Raw genomic sequence first — 22,123 nt, forward strand, 5'->3', positions numbered from 1 at the left:
CATGCACTGTCTATGCCTTGTGAGTGCCCATGGCAACGGGCTCTTGCGGCGACAGTGGCGTACCCTGGAGGAGGGGCGAGCATGTGAGCTGTGCTGGTGTTCGGCCTGTGGACTGTCGTAGCGAAGTGCGGGCTCATAGATTGTTTGAGAATAGGTAGAGACCGGAAAAAATTCGCGAATTCATTTCACGATAGGCTAAAATACAAATAGTTACACCTCAGTGCTGCCTCTGCAATTGGCTCACAACTCATCTGGATGACTCTGGGCCAATGAGAAACAGCCGACCAAAGCTTTATATGAATCACAGGCTGCTACGTTGGGACGTCTCACAAGACAGCAGCCAATGAGTGGGTGGCATTTGACCGAGTGTACGTAGAACTATGAAGTTCATCCTAGAGGTCATTGAAGCCGCGAATTTTTCCTGTCCCTAAGATTAAGGAACAAATGAATATTGGATATACTGTACACAATTTTATTTTTAATTATAAAATACCGTAGCATAAGAAATCAATATTTATGTATACACATACACAACACATACATTTATCACTTGCTTGTTTGACAAAATTTCAAAGCTGACATTAAGAAAAAGAATCACTTCTTGAGTACGTTTTTATGCCTTTGGCAGATTTGAAGAAAAATACAAAATCTTCCTGTCTTTGATAGGGCAAACAGCAATTCATAGAACATTTTAGCTTGACTACTTTCCTGATGAACTGCAACTTAGTCGAATGCTTCATCAACACAAAATGCAGTATCCAAATAAATCAGTTTAGCAATATCAGTTACCCTTAAAAACTTATAGTTCAACTATTCTGAAATAATTTGTTCCCGCCAAACGGACTGTGATGGGAAGTTAGTACTTCATGTTCTAAACTCGACTTCGCTCATTTTCACCAGCGACAATAATAATCGTTTGTACTGTTTACATACAACCCATGATTGAATTTCCAAAAATTGAAGCAGTTGAATCTTTTACATTATAGCAAAGCTAGAAGCGTGTTGTAAAACGTATTTTGTACATACACAAGTCAAAAATTTCGCTGGTGAACCTCGAAAGGTTTTGTTACCACTAATCTCGCAGGCAGTCAATAGTTAAAAGAGCAACACAGTCTTCTTCAAGGACAGAACAGTTACAACGTGTACTTCGCATGTTGTACACATTTAATGTTTACGTAAAATAAGTCCAAAAATTAAAACGGCGGCGGGCAATCACATTTGGGCGATCCTTTGCCTCAGGGCTTGCAGTTCTTCGCTGATCTCCCCTGGAAGGTCCTCTCCCACTTGCTGCTCGAAGTACCTTCCAATGTCTTCCACCTGTCAACAAGTGACACTTACCATCACATGACATTCACCGTGAACACACCCACTGCATGTTTCAAAGAGAATCTGATGTGTACACAATCACTAAATTAACGTTTATTGCATTTACGCATCAGAAAACGAGTTGTGGAGCATTTCAGAACATCACAACTTCGAGCCAATAGCACCGCCACTTTACTTGGTATGGCCCGCCTAGTAGGGGTTGTACATGTGTTAGTGAGGCGGGATGATAAGTGCGGCGCTCGCTCTAAGCAACTGGCGCACTGCATTCACGTTGTGCGTGGAGCAATTACATCTGAGCGGTAACCATGCCATTACATGGCGGAGAAATGTCGATAAAGGTGTAATGCAAGTTACTTGAGTGTGTTTCATGCCTAAAAAAATTGGTTGTCTGTAAAGTCGGTTTACAGACGATAGTTTAACGTTACGTCATAATAAAACATTCATGAAATGATTGCATACTTTTATTAATAAAATTGAATCATTTTTATTGAATTATCACTATTTTGTATGGATACAAAGAAGGAGTGAAATGAAATCTACAATTTAATTTATATATTTACTTTTATTTGCACTCATTAATTCAAATATGTTTATTACTTTGACGAAGAGATTATTTTAACTATAACTTTTATACATGTTTGCTATTTAACTTCTTCCAATCTGTGTTATTCTGTTGAGGATAGGACGATGATAGGAAAAGTAGGAAACGAATGGGAGTGTTTCAAGTTTAATGTGCCTCGAAAAAGTCAAATCGATGGTTGTTCCAATCGAGTGGAAGAGAGATAGATGCGGCGCAAGCGTACAATGAGCGTAACGGGACATAGCGTAACGGGACAATGTGCGTAACGGGACACTTTTTCGTGCGTGTAGCCGGCGTTCATCGATTTATTAGACGTTGTCACGTCAAAATTATAAGAACATACGTTATAGCCATTTTCACTCCTAAAAACACAGTTTAAAAATTAAAAACAGAAATAGTACCACTCATCCGCCCTCAGGGTTTTCTTAAATGCTTTTCGTAAACGGTCACCACTCTGACACCTTGAGCAGTTTTCAAGTCGCTTTCTTTCTTCCGGAGCTCTCCACTCCGCACGTGATAACTAACACTTTTATGTAGGGATGTGAAATAATCATATTACAACGTAAAAGGTTTAAGAAACATTCATGAAGGTTTATAAAGAAAGATATTATTTAAAATTTTCTTATTTTGGGCAAACGATATATTCCATGTACCACCAGAGTATTTAACCAAGGTGAAAAAATTTTGCACTTAACTTGCAATTCATATATGTATATCTTATATTGGCAATTCTTTTTTTAGTATTAGCTATCCTTATTTTCTCTCTACATGCATAAATAATTTTCTATTAGAAAGTCATCTAAAGAAGTATATTAATTGTATTCCAGATAATGAGTGCTATAAAGTGGTTAAACAAAAATCTAAAAGAAAAACACACACAGTTTTTATTTGAGGGTTGAAAATAAAACACATTATAACTATAAATGAAGACTTAAACTTTCTGTTTTGTCCTTATTCGAGTAAATGTCTATGAGAGATATAAGGACAGTCTGACAAGTACTGACAGCAAAACTATCCCTCTGAAGAGAAGCAAGTCTTCGCTTTGCGATATCATTCCAGATTCAAGACATGTATGTAACCTATGATGATAATTAAACTTTTATTTATCACGTCAGCACTTGTGTGTACGAACAGGATGTAATCAGAAGCGTATACAGAATTTAATTTTTTGGGGGGGAATAGAACAACCTTGCCCACTGTTTGCTTTAAAATTATATATTTTTGATGTTGGGGGATGATAGATTATTTTAGGAATTTTGGGTATACAACCCCCCTCCCCCCTCCCTCGTGTACACTCACGTCCCTGGATTTAAGTTTAGATAACTTTGGTGTTAGCAGTTTGCATTCATGTTAAATATTTGTCATTATTGTCGAAAGGGTTAGCAACTCTATGTTGTTGATGATGATGATGGTGATGGTGGTGGTGGTAGTGGGGTGAAGGGGTGATCACCCCAGAAGCTGAACTACACCCCAGGCATCGCCACAGGGAGTTGACCACGGCACGACTGGAGCTGACGAGGCAAAGTGAACCGGCAGTGGTTCGCCGTTGCCTTCCGACACAACACCGATTCCTGAACCCTGGGAAGGAATTTTCCACTAGTGAAACATTCCAGACTCGGTTGAGAATCCAACTCGATAATTTTGGTTCACCAACCAAGAGCTCACGCCACTTTTAATTTCTATATTAAAAACGAAAGATTTTTTTTGTCAGTGTTTGGGTCATTGATAATATTTATAACCAAATAGCTAACTAAATCCATTGTTTTTTTTAATTTGAAAGTTTTATTGACTTTTACATTATTTTTGTGAAAAATTCAGACAGTATAAATTAACACCCATGCCTTAAGCCGGGACTCGAACCCACAAACCGTCGCACTGACTGCCAGCCTGCACCAGACTGCTGCAGCGATCAGCACTAACAAGGTGGACACTGTGAAGCAGAAACTGTTAGACAGCGGTACCGCAGGGGCCTTGGAATTATAGCAAAGTCTCCAGATTCCGTAATTTTTTCCGATCTTTCGAGCTGATCTAAGGTGTCATTCCCAGCAAGACTTTTGGGAAAAATTTGCTTTAAGACATAGATAGGGACCGGAAAAATTCGCGGATTCAATGACCTGTAGGATAGCCTCCATTATCCTCTGCATTTCTCAAGTAAACACGCGTGTTCATTGGGTACTAAATTGTGAGGCGTCTCCACTGGGTAGCTTGTGATTCGACGCTTCTTTTGGTCGATAGTCTCTCATTGGCCCAGAGAGCTCCAGTTAAACTGCGAGCCAATAGCAGAACCAGCAGAATTGTACACATGTTTGAATTTCAGCCTATCACGAAATGAATCCGCGAATTTTTCCGGTCTCTAGACATAGATAGTGATCTGTTATCGTAAGCCTAAATTAGATTAACTTTAATGGGGATTACGCCCTACTATCTTGGATTTTTCCATCATTTTGCAAATAATTCCAATTTGAACTATGTATCCCAATTTTTGGCATGTTAAGGCATAAATCATTTCTCCCGGAACTCAAATACATTGTTTCAACCGCATATTTACTGGCAGTCTCTAGCCTGAAAGCACCGCGAAGAAATAACTTATTATTTCACGTGGGTGACTTCAACTGTCCTGATAACCACACCTCTTCACGAGTGTTGACTTCAACAATTAACCAAAGCTAAGTTCTATGCCATGTCAAAACCAAAAACCAGCGGTATAAAAAATATTTGGAATTGCAGGATGGCGAGCCCTAATCCTCCTTAAAAGGTGCCATTTACCGGCCGGGCGAATGACGGAGTGACACGGAATAATCTACACTGAATAAGAGATGGAAAAAAAATACCACTGCGCCAACTGAAAACCAAGATTACATTCTTATTGTACTCGTGTTATCTGTGCTTGCAGCCTGGCTGCCTCAGACCTGATCACTCCGTGGCCTGACTCCGTATAGACAGAGACCGGAAAAATTCGCGAATTCATCTCGCGATAGGCTAAAATACAAACAGTTATACCTCAATGCTGCCTTTGCTATTGGCTCACAACTCACCTGGATGACTCTGGGCCAATGAGAAACACCCGACCAAAGCTTTATCGAATCACAGGCTGCTACGTTGGGACGTCTCACAAGACAGCAGCCAATGAGTGGGTGGCATTTGACCGAGTTTACGTAGAACTGTGGAGTTCATGCGGTACCTCCTGCGCCCAGAAGCTCTTGGGCAGACTGAAGAGCTGCTGCAGGTCCGGGGTCTCCCGGAGGCCGTCCAGCCGCAGCGACCCGGGCTTGGGCAGCAGGCCGACCGCAGAGCCGAGGGCGATGTCCTCCCCCTCCACCCTCCTCAGCACCCAGTCCAGCACCCGGCAGTTCTCGCCGTAGCCGGGCCACAGGAACCGGCCCTGCCGCGCACAACACGTCCCTCAGGCCACGTGCGGGACCTTCCAGCACTCAGCTCCCCCGTGCTTTCAAACCTCGTTCAGGGGGTGCCTCCCATTTCAGGTCATGATTTTATATTTATATTAATCACTAATCAGCTTTTAGACTTTTCCAATTGTTTAACGTCCTAAAAAATGAAAAATATATGTATACAGCGCATACTTTTTGCATAATTAGCTGTCAAAGTTACTTTTTTTTTTTTTTTTTTTTACGTTTTTGGGTTGTACAAATAAGGAGAACTCAATTCATTGCAGAACTGAAACTTTTTAGGTTTAACTGCAATGCCACTGGCTACTTCATGATATGGTTTGCATTTCAGTCACAAAAACTCATTTCATGTTTCTTGACTGTCGAAAATCGTAACAAATTTGAGAATTTTGAAATGCCAGGTAAAATTAATTAATATTTTCTGAAATAAATTCAAACCATTTCTTGAAGTAGCCAGTGGTATTGCAGTGAAACCTAAAAAGTTTCAGTTCTGCAATAAATTAAATTCTTCTTATTTGTACAACCCAAAAACGTTAAAAAAATATAACTTTGGTAGCTAATTATGCAATAAGTATGCGCTGTATATATTTTTTCCATTTCGTGAAAGTTAAACAATTGCAATAGTCTACAAGTGTATCTGTAATTACTGTAAATATAAAATCTTGGACCTGAAATGGGAGGCACTCCCTTAACAGGCTTCTATGTTCGGGAGAAAATATATGATAGCTTCACAAGAGCAACTGTAACTGCTGTAATCATTACACAGATTCACGGATGTTGACTTCAACAAGTGCCCAGGGTTGCTAGCCCCATGCCGTGTTGGGCCGAACAATATTACATGTAATCTTCACTACGGGCTGTCCATTAGCATTTGAAGAATAAATTCAATGAAGCCTGATCACCCTTCAAGTGCAGGGAAGTGAACAATATATTCCGTTACTGATTATGTATATATATAAACTCACACACTTTCTCAAACCATTAAGTAAAAGAACAAAAAAAAGCAATGGCCTGAAATATTTAAATTTATAGGTTAGATTTTTAGGCCAGTTTTGGGCAAAAATCCATATTTATCTTATAAGATAGTAGCGTCATTTTGCGCGATCATCGTCAATTTATCAAAATATTTTCCTGTTTGAAAAAAAAAAAAAAAAGAAAAACAATATTCAACCTTACAAAAAAAACTTGATAGGTACTATTGATAAGCCGAGTGCAGCTGATGGCTGAACACTGGGCGATACACACCTGGCTGTCCTTCCTGAACCAGTTGACGTGGAAGATCTTCGGCATCTTGGACCCGCCCCTACGCTCCATGCTGCACCAGTGGGCCAGGTACTGGCCGAAGTTGTATCCGAAGAATGGCCGCATCGCAAACGGATCGTGCATGATCACTTTGCCCTAAACAACAGGACCACAGTTCTCAAGATGTGTTTGCACAAGCACATATCTTAATTTTGTTGATGTAAGGTCTTGATGTAACAAAAAACATTTCCACTATGAAAACAATTTGGTTGTCTTTAAAAACGGTTTACGGACGATAGTTTAACATGACAACGTCATAACAAAACATTCATGAAATGATTGCATACTTTTATTAATAAAATTGAATCATTTTTATTGAATTATCACTATTTTGAATGGATACAAAGAAGGAGTGAAATGAAATCTACTATTTAATTGATAAATTTACTTTTATTTGCACTCATTAATTCAAATATGTTTATTACTTTAACGAACAGATTATTTTAACTATAACTTTTATACATGTTTGCTATTTAACTTCTTCCAATCTGTGTTATTCTGTTAAGGATAGGATGATGATAGGAAAAGTAGGAAACGAATGGGAGTGTTTCAAGTTTAATGTGCCTCGAAAAAGTCAAATCGATGGTTGTTCCAATCGAGTGGAAGAGAGATAATTGCGGCGCAAGCGTACAATGAGCGTAACGGGACACAGCGTAACGGTACAATGTGCGAAACGGGACACTTTTTCGTGCGTGCAGCCGGCGTTCATCGATTTATTAGACATTGTCACGTCAAAAAAAATCCTCCTGTATAAATTCATGATCCTGAACGAACATAACCTTTACTGGTGGCTCAAAACAAAGTGTAGAGGTGCAATTCTTTCGCCGGGTAAGGTCCACGGGGCCATACGAAAATAAAATAGGAAAAAAAAAAAACGAAATTTATTTTTTAGACAAATTAACATTAGTTTTTGAGGATTATAGAAATTTTCTCTAGCTACAGGATTTTTAATTTTTTTTCCCCCTTTGGAAGGGGAAGGAGGGTGGTCGCCCCTGTATGCGCTCCTTGTATCACCTTGGTCTAATTGGCACGGCAGTCAGATGTTTGCTGTCCAATATAAAATAAAAAAAATAAAAGGAAAGGATGTAATTCAGAAAACAAACCAATTTTGATTTTGTGATTAAATATTAAATTTAATACTAATCTATATTCCGCCTATACTTTAGAAAATAAGTTCCGATCTAAAATTCGATTCCTGTGATACCAAAATTAAATTGTAGCTAGAAAAATTTGTGTTCCCGTGTAACGTACTAAATATGTAATTATTCAACTAAACATTAAACAGTTTTCTTTCTGTACTTCCATTTATGTTTTTCTGCTAAAAAAATTGTATTAGTATTATAATTTAAAAATTACATAGCCGTTTAATATCTATGGTACCTAAATATTTTAATATCTGGTCACGTATAGTTTTTTCTTATATTTTTATATTTTGAAGTTATAATCCTTTAGGCGCGTTTTGTAAAAAAATATGAGTGAATTTTTACTATGCGCGCGCATTATCCAACGAAATTTTCACAGGATGAAAAAAAGGCTACATACAAAAAAGGCACATACAAATAAATATTACGTATGTGCTTTTAAATCTTATCTTTTAGTGATTGATATGGGATAGTTGTTCATATCATTAAAGACTTTTATTTATTGAATATTAGTGATACAAATTGTATTTATAATTATTTTTCCTGAACATATGACGTATCTTCATTATAATTTATAAATTATTTCATTATTTAAAAAATAATTTAAATTAATAAATTAAACTAAACATTAAGTGAAGTGTCATAGCTGTTGCCAGTTATCCTGGACTAATACAACAGGTCCAGGGAAAAGGTGCAACGATGCGAAAATATAGCATCTCAGCACCAACGTCAATCCTCTGCCTTCTCGCATCCCTGCCTCGGGCATCCTAAATTGTCTGAATGGGCACCATAAATGGTGAATGGGCTGAATCTGCAGGAAACAGCAGGTGCCTTTGAACCATTCTGGGGGGGTTCGACTGCTGAGCCTTTAATGACCGTTGGGTCCCAAAAGCCTGTCTCACTGTGAAGAGACAAAAGGATAAAATTGTAATGGAGAGGACAGACAACGGCATTGGTAGTTATGTCGCAAACGGGGAATTTCAGCTGTAAACCCCTATCGCTTGGAGCAAGCTTTGAGTGTTCCCTGGTCCTGTGAGGAGTTGAAATGGATGGCGACGTCACAGTTCTGGCTTGGAAAGATAGGAGTGGTTGGATAGTCCTCCAACGGACTACAGGTTTTCTGGGCGATTGAGCAGTCCCAAACACAAGTGTTGGATCGGGGTAGGCGCCAGCAGTTCTGTGTCCAAGGGTTCAGGGCACAGTCAACTGTCTAGTTAGCTGAGTGAACTGGGGGGGGGAAGCTGGTGGCGTCGATGCTGGGAAGGGTGGCCTAGCCTCTTAAACATAGCTGGGGTCCTATCAGCTTTTCTGATTGCGATTGGAATGAGCGTATCCCCTTCCGGATCTGAGGCTCTGGACTGGGATGAGCCTGGTGGAACCTAGTACGGTGCAGTCTACTTATGGGTAGAGACCGGAAAAATTCGCGAATTCATTTCGCGACAGGCTAAAATACAAATAGTTATACCTCAGTGATACCTCTGCTATTGGCTCACAACTCACCTGGATGACTCTGGGCCAATAAGAAACGCCCGACCAAAGCTTTATCGAATCACAGGCTGCTATGTTGGGACGCCTCATAAGACAATGAGTGGGTGGCATTTGACCGAGTGTACTTAGAACTATGGAGTTCATCCTAGAAGTCATTGAACCCGTGAATTTTTCCGGTCCCTACTTATGGGTGTAAGGGCCGGTACAGTGGGTTGGTGCTGGCTGGAGTCAGGTCAGTAAAGCCCTGGCGGGGACAGTATTGCTGCGAGGAAGGATGCCCCCAGTGTCCAAATGGAGATGCTGGTTCTCTGACCACACAACAAGATCTGGCCCGCCGGGAAGCAGGCCGAGGACCGGAGGAGGCCAGCGGGGATTCTACCTTGTGCTCCGCCGCGGCCGTGGCCTCGGACCTCATGGCGGCCCCCACGAACACCCCGTGGCGCCAGCTGAGCGCCTCGTACACCAGCGGCACGCCCTCCGGCCGCCGTCCCCCGAACAAGATGGCGTCGATGGGCACGCCTTCGGGCGCCTGCCACACCGGGTCGATGATGGGGCACTGCTCCGCCGGCGTGCAGAACCTGTCGAGTGATCAGAGCCCGTCCGAGGTCTTGGATCCGGCTTCCACGGCGAACACTTGCCTCCAGGTGTTCTGGAGGATTCCGGCAGTGTCTCAAGACTGCGCTGCAGTGCTTCCTGTTTCCAAGGTCACATTTGGTATTTCTGCACTAATACAATTTGGATATGCAGGGGCATGTGTCCTTTATGTCACTCTCTTTAATACACCATTGGGATAAAATGAACATGCTTAAAATACAAATACGTACATCACAATGATGGAGTGATCATTGAAGCCGCGCTTGCCGCTAGCATGGTTTGAGTCAGAGATGGGCAGGTGGTGCCATTGGACCCACAAGGTTTCTCAAGAATAATGCAACTCATTTACCAGGTTCAAATAAATCAAGTACGCCTCAATTTTTGTTAATGCAATATGCAAACCATTCAACACGTCCTAGAATTTAACAATCATAAGCAGAGGCACATATTGTAAAAAAACTATCTTTATCAATATAATTTTTTATATTGGAATTTCAGGGTTATAAGAAGTAACCAAAAAATTAGTTTCAAAGCATCATCTTTTTGAAAATATTTCTGAGGAGAACCACCGGCCTCCGCTGCAATTCCCAGCCAAAATATATTCTTCTAACTAAAGACCCCCTCCCCTCTTGCACAAAACCTGGCTACGCTTGTGGTCGCCGGGCGGGTCTGCCGACGCACCTGGAGTTGGGGTGCGCCGCGGGGCGGCCGCTGCCCCTCTCCCACGGCTGGCCCAGCCAGTCGGTGACCGCGACCCCCTCAGGCAGCTCCGACTCCAGGCCCTCCCAGAACACCCCGCCGTCGCTCGTGGCCGCCACGTTGGTGAACAGCGTGTTGCTGAAGATGGTCCTCATGGCGTTGGGGTTGGTGCTGCTCGACGTGCCTGTGGGAGCAGCACTATGACCTCCGTGCGCATGCGGGGTCGACGTGGTGTGTGTCTGGTGCACGAGCTGGCAGGACCGACCTGGGGCGACGCCGAAGAAGCCCCGCTCCGGGTTGATGGCGCGCAGCCGGCCCTGCTCGTCGAAGCGCATCCACGCGATGTCGTCGCCCACGCACTCCACCTTGTAGCCGGGCAGCGACGGCTGCATCATGGCCAGGTTCGTCTTGCCACAGGCCGAGGGGAAGGCGGCGGCCACGTAGCGCTTCCTGCCGGCGGGGGTCGTGATGCCGAGGATCTGCGGCACGTCAACCCGTCTGCACCACCCTGTCTTCATCTAACCGTCTTTGTCTAACCGTCTTTATCAAACAGTCTTTATCTAACCGTCTTTATCAAACAGTCTTTATCTAACCGTCTTTATCTAACCGTCTTTATCAGACTGTCTTTATCAAACAGTCTTTATCATACTGTCTTTATAAAATCGTCTTTATCAAACTGTCTTTATCTAACTGTCTTTATCAAACAGTTTTTTTTATCAAACTCTTGTTTTCAGAGTAACTTTCAGACGTACAAACCCGGTATGGATTCTTGAAAGCTGTTAAGGGTCTTGCATTACACCCTTATCTTCATTCCTCCGCCATACAATGTTATGATAATCTCTCGAATCTCATAGTTGCTCTATGCATGACGAGAAGACTGCGCACCAGTTCAGATACTATACCGCGCTAGAAACACCAGCGAGCTTCGCACTTGTCATCCCGCCTCACCAACACATATACAACCCTGACTAGACTACTCGAAGTTTGTTTAATAGCTTGAAAATAAGACAGTAAGAAGAACTGTTAAAGAATTGCCGTCATGAAGTGAGTATCGTTTAACAAGCACAACAACGCATCTGCAAGGAATCAGCATTAAACTTTACTGTACCAAAAAATTGTTTTGCTATCCACATAGCAAATACTGTACAGCCACAACTATTATTGAGAGGATTCATTGGGTAGCAAAGTAGACTTGAAGCACATATACAGTACATACGCTTCACACTGATGATAGGACCACGGAGCTATTGCACGCCTTGAGCCAATGTATGTGACCTGGTTATCGCCCAATGAGCACTCTAGAAGACCTGTTAATGTATAAGCAAGTTGAGTCTAGCCTGGAGTGAAATGAATCCACTAAATAATCTTGGCTCTAATGCTGCAGTCGCAATAGCGCGAAGACGCAATGTAATGGGACGTAACTTAAATGAACACTAGCATTTTGTTACACTAGTGCGCTGGTAATATTTTATGTTTATTAAATTAATATGTACAACATATTAAATATGTTCACCCGCAGTGATTTTTCCAATTGAATGTTAAATTTCAATCAAACACTTTACTCTCAAACATGTCTTTTAAACATCTCCAGCAAGCGTTGATGGCTATCGCATGTCTGTGTGCATGTAACGGAAAGAAACATTTAATAATTTAATTGTCTAAGTTTCTTCGTCACGAGGGCGAGAATAACTTGTTCAGATGCTGTCGCGCCAATGCACTATAGTGCCTCCAGCATGGCTTACCAGCATGTGCTCCGCCGGCCCGGCCACGCGGCATGGCTTACCAGCATGTGCTCCGCCGGCCCGGCCACGCGGCATGGCTTACCAGCATGTGCTCCGCCAGCCCGGCCACGCGGCATGGCTTACCAGCATGTGCTCCGCCGGCCAGGCCACGCGGCATGGCTTACCAGCATGTGCTCCGCCAGCCCGGCCACGCGGCATGGCTTACCAGCATGTGCTACGCCGGCCAGGCCACGCGGCATGGCTTACCAGCATGTGCTCCGCCGGCCCGGCCACGCGGCATGGCTTACCAGCATGTGCTCCGCCAGCCCGGCCACGCGGCATGGCTTACCAGCATGTGCTCCGCCAGCCCGGCCACGCGGCATGGCTTACCAGCATGTGCTACGCCGGCCAGGCCACGCGGCATGGCTTACCAGCATGTGCTCCGCCAGCCCGGCCACGCGGCATGGCTTACCAGCATGTGCTCCGCCGGCCAGGCCACGCGGCATGGCTTACCAGCATGTGCTCCGCCGGCCAGGCCACGCGGCATGGCTTACCAGCATGTACTCCTCCAGCCCGGCCACGCGGCATGGCTTACCAGCATGTGCTCCGCCGGCCAGACCATGCGGCATGGCTTACCAGCATGTGCTCCGCCGGCCAGGCCACGCGGCATGGCTTACCAGCATGTACTCCTCCAGCCCGGCCACGCGGCATGGCTTACCAGCATGTGCTCCGCCGGCCAGACCACGCGGCATGGCTTACCAGCATGTGCTCCGCCAGCCCGGCCACGCGGCATGGCTTACCAGCATGTGCTACGCCGGCCAGGCCACGCGGCATGGCTTACCAGCATGTGCTCCGCCGGCCAGGCCACGCGGCATGGCTTACCAGCATGTGCTCCGCCGGCCCGACCACGCGGCATGGCTTACCAGCATGTGCTCCACCGGCCCGGCCACGCGGCATGGCTTACCAGCATGTGCTCCACCGGCCCGGCCACGCGGCATGGCTTACCAGCATGTGCTCCGCCGGCCCGGCCACGCGGCATGGCTTACCAGCATGTGCTCCGCCGGCCCGGCCACGCGGCATGGCTTACCAGCATGTGCTCCGCCGGCCCGGCCACGCGGCATGGCTTACCAGCATGTGCTCCGCCGGCCCGGCCACGCGGCATGGCTTACCAGCATGTGCTCCGCCGGCCCGGCCACGCGGCATGGCTTACCAGCATGTGCTCCGCCAGCCCGGCCACGCGGCATGGCTTACCAGCATGTGCTCCGCCGGCCAGGCCACGCGGCATGGCTTACCAGCATGTGCTACGCCGGCCAGGCCACGCGGCATGGCTTACCAGCATGTGCTCCGCCGGCCCGGCCACGCGGCATGGCTTACCAGCATGTGCTCCGCCGGCCCGGCCACGCGGCATGGCTTACCAGCATGTGCTCCGCCGGCCCGGCCACGCGGCATGGCTTACCAGCATGTGCTCCGCCGGCCCGGCCACGCGGCATGGCTTACCAGCATGTGCTCCGCCGGCCCGGCCACGCGGCATGGCTTACCAGCATGTGCTCCGCCGGCCCGGCCACGCGGCATGGCTTACCAGCATGTGCTCCGCCGGCCAGGCCACGCGGCATGGCTTACCAGCATGTGCTACGCCGGCCAGGCCACGCGGCATGGCTTACCAGCATGTGCTACGCCGGCCCGGCCACGCGGCATGGCTTACCAGCATTTGCTCCGCCGGCCCGGCCACGCGGCATGGCTTACCAGCATGTGCTCCGCCGGCCCGGCCACGCGGCATGGCTTACCAGCATGTGCTCCGCCGGCCCGGCCACGCGGCATGGCTTACCAGCATGTGCTCCGCCGGCCCGGCCACGCGGCATGGCTTACCAGCATGTGCTCCGCCGGCCCGGCCACGCGGCATGGCTTACCAGCATGTGCTCCGCCGGCCAGACCACGCGGCATGGCTTACCAGCATGTGCTCCACCGGCAAGACCACGCGGCATGGCTTACCAGCATGTGCTCCACCGGCCCGGCCACGCGGCATGGCTTACCAGCATGTGCTCCGCCGGCCCGGCCACGCGGCATGGCTTACCAGCATGTGCTCCGCCGGCCCGGCCACGCGGCATGGCTTACCAGCATGTGCTCCGCCGGCCAGGCCACGCGGCATGGCTTACCAGCATGTGCTCCGCCGGCCCGGCCACGCGGCATGGCTTACCAGCATGTGCTCCGCCAGCCCGGCCACGCAGCATGGCTTACCAGCATGTGCTCCGCCGGCCAGGCCACGCGGCATGGCTTACCAGCATGTGCTCCGCCGGCCCGGCCACGCGGCATGGCTTACCAGCATGTGCTCCACCGGCCCGGCCACGCGGCATGGCTTACCAGCATGTACTCCTCCAGCCCGGCCACGCGGCATGGCTTACCAGCATGTGCTCCGCCGGCCCGGCCACGCGGCATGGCTTACCAGCATGTACTCCTCCAGCCCGGCCACGCGGCATGGCTTACCAGCATGTGCTCCGCCAGCCCGGCCACGCGGCATGGCTTACCAGCATGTGCTCCACCGGCCCGGCCACGCGGCATGGCTTACCAGCATGTGCTCCGCCAGCCAGCCCTCCCGCCGGGCCATGCACGAGCCGAGGCGCAGCGCCAGACACTTCTTGCCCAGCAGAGAGTTGCCTCCGTAGCCGCTGCCGTATGACACGATCTCGTTGGAGTCAGGCCTGCGGACACATCGCCAGTTGAACACGCGTGCGCGCAGGTCATCAGGCGCAACAGAACACTTTAAACTGGTATACATTTGCGGTTACAATTATAGTGTGGACTGTCAGCTAGCGATGGGGAATATTTACAGTCGCAGCGACTGTGACTGCAATTCACAAGGCCAGACCAATACTCGGGACATCAAGACAGTCACGTCGCTCTGATGCGCTCTGCTCTTCTGAGCAGTGTCGATACGAGTACACTCCTGCCCATGAGCGGGGTCAGTTACTCTCTGCGACATTACTTGTGAAGTTAAACTTAAAGTGAGCGTCTACCGCTAAATAACGAACAAAACAAAAGGCCAATTAAATAATAATTTATTGCAGCTTCACTTGGGCAGGTTGAGAGGACAGTCTACGTGCTCGCTAGTCTATGGCTCACTGGTGCAGGGTGAGAGGACAGTCTACGTGCTCGCTAGTCTATGGCTCACTTGTGCAGGGTGAGAGGATAGTCTACGTGCTCGCTAGTCTATGGCACACTTGTACAGGGCGAGAGGACAGTCTATGTGCTCGCTAGTCTATGGCTCACTTGTGCAGGAAGAGAGGGCAGTCTACGTGCTCGCTACTCTATGGCTCACTTGTGCAGGATGAGAAGACAGTCTACGTGCTCGCTAGTCTATGGCTCACTTGTGCAGGATGAGAGGACAGTCTACGTGCTCGCTAGTCTATGGCTCACTTGTGCAGGAAGACAGGACAGTCTACGTGCTCGCTAGTCTATGGCTCACTTGTGCAGGATGATGGTGCGCTCCGGGTCGCAGGGCCAGCCGCGCCGCGCCGAGGCGCGAGGTTGCGCCGGCCGGCCGACAGAGTGCAGGCAGCGCACGAACTGCTCGCCGCTTGCCAGGGCCTCCAACACCGCGGCGCTGACGTGCGTCATGACGCGCATGGAGCACGCCACGTAGGGCGAGTCGGTCAGCTCGACGCCTATCTTGGCCAGCGGCGACCCCAGCGGCCCCATGCTGAACGGGATCACGTACATGGTGCGGCCTGGCGGAGGAAGCGCGAACACTGCAGTCCGGCGATAAACCCCGTTGTGGGCATTTGTGTGAGTTATTAGGAATTGTGAGACAACTAGGTTAACCTAACATTCTCTAATACGATCTTACATCATAACGTTTAGTTTCTAATATAGTATTTAATTTTTTTAAATTAAGTTAATATTTTATTACAACGCATAATTAATTGTATTTTAAAGTCCTAGACCCTGAACCCGAAAGATATAATTGGAAACGAAACTAAATTTCTTTGTTTTTATGCTTTTGGTTGGTAGTATCATAATCGTTAGTGACCAACTTCAGAGAGAAAAAAATCATGTTTCACATGGGCGTGTAACCTTTTTACATCTATACTCCTGGGACTGTAGCGTTCGTGGGTAAGAGATGAGGGAAATATAGAATATACAGATGGAGCATAGTGTCCATAAGCATAATAGTTAAAAGCGGAGGGGGACTTCAGTGTACTACACGTACCAATATGGCGTCTGTTTGTTTACAAATGTATCAGCTGTACCTGTGGTGGTTAAATTGAAGAAAAATGTCACTCATATTAACCAGTAATAATTTTATCTGAACTACGGTCGTTAATAAAAGCTGATACAAGTGTAACAAACGTTCGCAATGTTGGAATGTGGAAATGAGGAAAAGGCTCGACGCGTGACAACAATGCACTCGACACTGGGAAGCCTAGGATGTCCATCAAGTTCTGTCCCTGCCCGATTACACCAGAACAATTCACCTTCGGCCAACCTCGGGTTTATTTTTATATATTTATATTTCTCTGTTTATTTTAATGTAGCTTTACTAACCTAACTAACCGTCCACAGTGTTTTAAAGTGGTTTAATGTAGCTAACCTAACCGACCACTTTTAATATTTGAATTCTTTTTTCCTGCGTAAAAATAAAACAAATCCCGAGGTTGGCCGAAGGTGAATCGTTCGGGTGTGATCGGGAATGGCAGAACTCGACACTCACCTGCCATGCAGCCGGGCAGGCGCTGCGAGACGGCGGCGCGCATGTCCTCGGGAGACATCCAGTTCCCCAGCTGGCCGCTCGCGGCGCCACCTGCCGGCACGGCGTCGCGCATGCGCGGTGTGCACACGAAGGTGCGCCCCTCCACCCGCGCCACGTCGGCCGGGTCGGTGCGCGCCAGCCAGCTGCGCACACGCCAGTCGCACCAATCGTCAGCACAACCTGCCACACTCGGGAAGCCTACGATTCACGCCGAGTATTCGACATGCCCGAAGATTACCGAATACCTGCCTTCGGGTGACTTCGGAATTCTTTTGTTTAGGTGAAAAAACGCATTTTTTTTTATTTTGCCGTGTGTTCGTGAATGCCAAATTAATTAAAATGGTCGATTATGTCAGGTCAGTTACATTATAAATACTTTCAACCTAAGCGGACATTAAACTTAATTTGAATTATTTTTAATGGTTGTTTAGTTTTAAAGTATTTATAATGTAACTGACCTGACATAACAAACCGGGACAAAGGTTGAACAGTAGAAACCACGTAATTTTTTTTTTTTACTTATTACTTGCGCAACAATATCCAAACAACAAATAAATCTTAAGTTAATTACATCGCATTTTAATTTGATGACATTGCAAAACGAATGTAAAAGATAAGCAAGTGCGTATATTTACTCAAATATTAGTCTTGGTTTTAATGGCTTAATTTGTATTATTTTCATGAAACTTCCTACCTTTATTTGTTTATGTCCGGCATTTAAAACAGACTTTTTTCACCTAAACAAAATAATTCTGAAGACACCCGAAGGCAAGTATTCGGTAATGTTCAGGCATGTCGAATACTCGGCGTGAATCTTAGGCTTCCCGCTACGCTAAGAGATTAGAGATAGTTACAGATGGAGCATAAGCTCTGAGCACTGTGGCCAGTTTGTTCACGTAAGAAGATGGTGGCCATTTGTTTATGTAGTATATAGAAATGTAGTTTACTACATTCTCTTGTAAACAATCATTTTTTCTCGAGTCAACAGTCTTTTATTTGTTTAATATTCATGCACTTTTACACCACCATACATATACATCACTTATGAGAAAATGCGACTTTCTTCATTGCACAATATGGCGGCGACCTGCTTCCCCCTTACGTCCCCTGGCTTCAGCAGAGATACCTACAAACTGTGTTTATGCTCCATCTGTAACTTTCTCTAATCTCTGGCCACATTCCCATCGAGTTCAGCCACACGCGCTCACACCATTGTTGCGTGCCTAGCGATTTGCGTGCGAGAAAGTCGCTGTCGGCGAGACTCTAAGGGGCAATTGAGCCATCGTAATACATTTTCAGAAAAAAAGCTTCAAAATAATAGTAATGACAAGAAAATGAAATAATCAACTCTAATTCAAGCCTTAATTTTGCCAGTTGTAATCTTCTAGATCACCCCCCCCCCCCCACTTTTTTTTTGTTGGTAGATATTAAGTACGTGTAAAATCTCAGTACTACTACTTGTGCATGTTTATTATTCAGCAAAAGTGCGTTTACGAACGCAAAAACTGGTTTAAAAATAACATGGTAGTGTGAATGTCGATCCAGGAATTTTGTGGAGTGGTAAAAAGCTTCATACACCAGAAAATATCAAACACAACATTATTGAAATAGTCGTAACAAATTATCTTGCTTATACTTAATTTAATAATTTATTTGTATATTAATGTTCACAGTTTTGCTTTCGAGTTCAGCGTGAAAATGTTTACTTAGGGCCTTATCGCGAAACAATGCCTCATTCAACTGGAGAGCCTATGGATCACTGAGTTCTGCTCTCCTAGATAATTTACAAACTTTACAAAACAATGCTTTTAATTAAAAAATCAAAGCTTTTTTTTTTTGCTCCACAAGTTGAAACACCTTCAATTCAGACAGAAATAGAAATAAAGTATTCCATACTCTTGACTACACAGCCGACAGCGGTCGTATTTTATTCTTAAACTGGCTGTACCGGCCCCGCTACGTTAAATGGGAAAGAAAGAAAAGAGAAAGCAGATAATTTTTTTTAGTAATTTGTTTCAAGTTGGTACACATAGGCTATACAAAGAATCTCTCTATTTATGTCTCTCTATAAATCTCACTATAATCCTCTATGTATATCAACATCTCTATATCTCTCTATATCACTATTTCTCTCTCTATATCCATATCTATTTATCAGTATCTCTCTACATCATATCTCTATACATCTGTTTATTTCTCTCTACATCTCTCTATATATACCTCGATATATATATAATATATATACCTCTATATCTATATCTCTCTATGTCTGTATTTACTTATCTATATCTTTATCTTTACAAAGCAGGTGATGAACACGCATTACATAGGTATATAAAAACCACGCATATTCGAAAATTTGAAAGCATTCGGTGTAAAACTTTCAAAGATTTAAGATTTTGAACTAAGGAACCTTTACATGTGTATGTATAGAGATTGTCCACCACAGCGCCTACGACATCTCGATATCTGCAACCAGCACAGCTGTGTCATTAAAGTGGTTGCCTACATGCAAAGGCGCGCCCTCAACTCTCCTGCAAGGTCTAACACAGCTGTTGTGATACGACTCGGCAGTCGCGAAACCAAGAAAAAACATAGAAGATGTACGTTCACAGGCTCACAGAAAAAAAAAATATTTATTTCTGCAATTTAGCACCAGTATGCATGACATATACCTCAATACAACCTGAATAACTATTAATTATCATTCCTCTTTGTAAGAGGAATATAATGTTACGGTAAACCCTCAGATTTCATAGATGTGATATGCAAGACGGGAAGACCACATGCTAGTACCGCGCCAGAAGCAACAGTCAGGGGTGTGTCTATAAGTGCGACGCTCTATGGTTTGGCGCGGTTTTCTCGCCGCGCATAGGACAACTGTAAAATTTGAGTGGCATAGATATTAAGATAAAGGTTGTTTTTAACACATTTTAGCCATTTTAACTCTTGTATAGATGTTTGCGTGTTTATCTGTTCTGACAGACAGTGAAACCAGCAATCGATGTTCCCCGCTGCAAGACCAGTGAAAGGAGGCATGCACCCTGTGTGTGTCTAGATGCGGGCAGGGCCGGGCAACCCAGCAACTGGGCAACCCAGGACCGGGAAACCCAGCAGGATTGGGCAACCGAGGACCGGACAACACAGGAGCGGGCAACACATGACCGGGCAACTGATCCACACCCCGCGTTGGCGCATTTCATTTATATTTTCCTTGGTTGTCCAGTGAGTTCTGTTGACTATATGGTCACTAGTGTAAATTGTTATTAGCTTACTAGAAAAACTTTGTAGAGATTTAATTGCTTGGTATAAAGATGTGATTTCTCAGGAATTTTATCGCAGATACATTAACAGTATTACCTTTACAAAATTTCTATTTGAAAGAGTTTACTTTTAGAAATATTTTCTGGCGGGTGCGCCGGGGAGCTGCATTACAGTGCGACCATAAAGGCATGTGCCAGCCACAGGTGTAGGTGAGCCTCGGATGTCTATGTGCGAGAGTGGTTGCAAGTGTAAGTGGAAGACGCCCGACATAACGCCGCCAGAGTGGTGTGTGTGTGGTGACGAGGAGAGCTGAGCACTGACCAGTTGCTGTACTTGGGCAGCGGCTGCGCGGTGCCTTGTTGCTGTAGCAGCTCTAGCAACCGCCTGTTCTCCTCGGCGGAGCCGTCACACACGTGTACCTTGTCCGGCCGACACGTGGCGGCGCTCTGCTCCACGAACTGCCGCACCTGCGCCCACAGTCGTGCCAACTCACCCATGCACCTCCCACACTCGCCATTTCTTCAGTTGTACAGTTCCTGTGGTACTAAACACCATGGCCTGGCAACTGGTAGTAATGTTCGCAGGCGGTTCGCACGTTTCGGTTATTCCACATTAATTTGCTCTCGGTATACGGAATTTGGTAGAAGTAATTTCGCGAATGGAGTAGGCCTAAGTCACATGAGACGGAAATGAGTAACTATGGTGCTGCTATCTGTGGTGAATGGCTTGAACCAAAGTTAGCACAGACAAAGGGAAACGTTATATGATTAACTGTTTAATGATTTTTTTACCAAGATAAGCAGTATTTTTTAAAAAAAATACTGTCGAAAATAAGGTTTAAAATAATAAGAGTACTCATTGGGAAGCGAAAATGAGTCCGCAGTTTCCCAAGCCATGCGTCTGACCACTTTTTTTTGTTAATTTGTTTTTATTTAAAAATAGAGCCAGTCAGTTGAATCTTGGTACAATTACATTAGTACATTTGGGGGTAGAGGCTCAAGTGCGCATACCCAAAACTTTGCACAGTGTACATTCACAAGGCCATTAGCATTATATCGTTGTATTTGCAGATCAAAAGAAGAAGAGGTAAGGACCAAACTTCGGTTGAAGAGTTTTGTTTTTTACCACAGTACACCGGGCCATACGAAGGGTTTCTGTAAGGTCACGTACTAAATAAGGAGTTTGGGTGTGCAGGGTACAGTCAATAAGGTTCACCAAGAGCCATACCAAAGCTCGAGGTTTTACGGTGGGAAACACTGAACAACGCCACTGCCTTACTAAAAAAACGTTAAAAAGTTAGTTTTTATACTGTACTTTAAAGAGATTTTCCTCGCTTCCTATGGCCCACTCAGGCGAGATACTTGACACCTGCCTGCTTCTACTCACACAGTTTAACCAAGACGATGAGCTTTCTATCGGACCCTTCCCTTAGTAAGATTTCGACTCTAAATTTTGCCGCTTGCCATTTTTTGTCGTTAGGTAGGAATAAATATGAAAAAAAAAATCTTGACGGTATTAAGCCGTCACCTTCATTCAGTGGCGTAGCCAGGATTTGTGTATGGGGGGTGTTAAGAAGCATGCCCCCCCCCCCCCGTATTAAAGCGGGGGGGTCCGGGGGTCCTCCCCCGGGAAAATTTGGATTTTAAGGTGTAAAATAGTGCTATTTTAGCAGTTTTCTGTACTTAAATTTAAATAATGTAATGGTAAAAATTTTATTAATTTTAATATAAAATTTGTTTGAGTGATGAATAAGAAATTAATTAAAGATTTGGTGCTAAAGGGGGGGGGGGGGGTTTGAACCCCTAACCCCCCCCCCCTGGCTACGCCCCTGCCTTCATTACAGCCAGGTGCGATAC

The 22,123-nt window shown here is 45.6% G+C and overlaps 1 protein-coding gene across 2 annotated transcripts in view; it reads right to left on the reverse strand.

Moving 5' to 3' along the window:
• Positions 1-449: 449 nt before the first annotated feature.
• LOC134528540 (phosphoenolpyruvate carboxykinase [GTP], mitochondrial-like) overlaps positions 450-22,123 on the reverse strand; it is a 59,153-nt gene continuing 37,479 nt past the window's right edge. For both annotated transcript variants that reach the window (XM_063362258.1, XM_063362257.1), the window contains exons 3-12: positions 20,589-20,734; positions 16,965-17,146; positions 15,720-15,981; positions 14,823-14,955; positions 10,804-11,017; positions 10,521-10,722; positions 9,625-9,823; positions 6,559-6,711; positions 5,088-5,288; positions 450-1,317 (exon numbers count right to left, since the gene is read on the reverse strand). In XM_063362258.1, the coding sequence (XP_063218328.1) occupies positions 1,213-1,317; positions 5,088-5,288; positions 6,559-6,711; positions 9,625-9,823; positions 10,521-10,722; positions 10,804-11,017; positions 14,823-14,955; positions 15,720-15,981; positions 16,965-17,146; positions 20,589-20,734 (1,797 nt within the window). In that variant the 3' untranslated portion in view covers positions 450-1,212. The remainder of the gene's footprint in view (positions 1,318-5,087; positions 5,289-6,558; positions 6,712-9,624; positions 9,824-10,520; positions 10,723-10,803; positions 11,018-14,822; positions 14,956-15,719; positions 15,982-16,964; positions 17,147-20,588; positions 20,735-22,123) is intronic.

This window comes from Bacillus rossius, chromosome 1 (assembly GCF_032445375.1).
Source record: "Bacillus rossius redtenbacheri isolate Brsri chromosome 1, Brsri_v3, whole genome shotgun sequence".
NCBI classification, from domain to species: Eukaryota; Metazoa; Arthropoda; class Insecta; order Phasmatodea; family Bacillidae; genus Bacillus; species Bacillus rossius.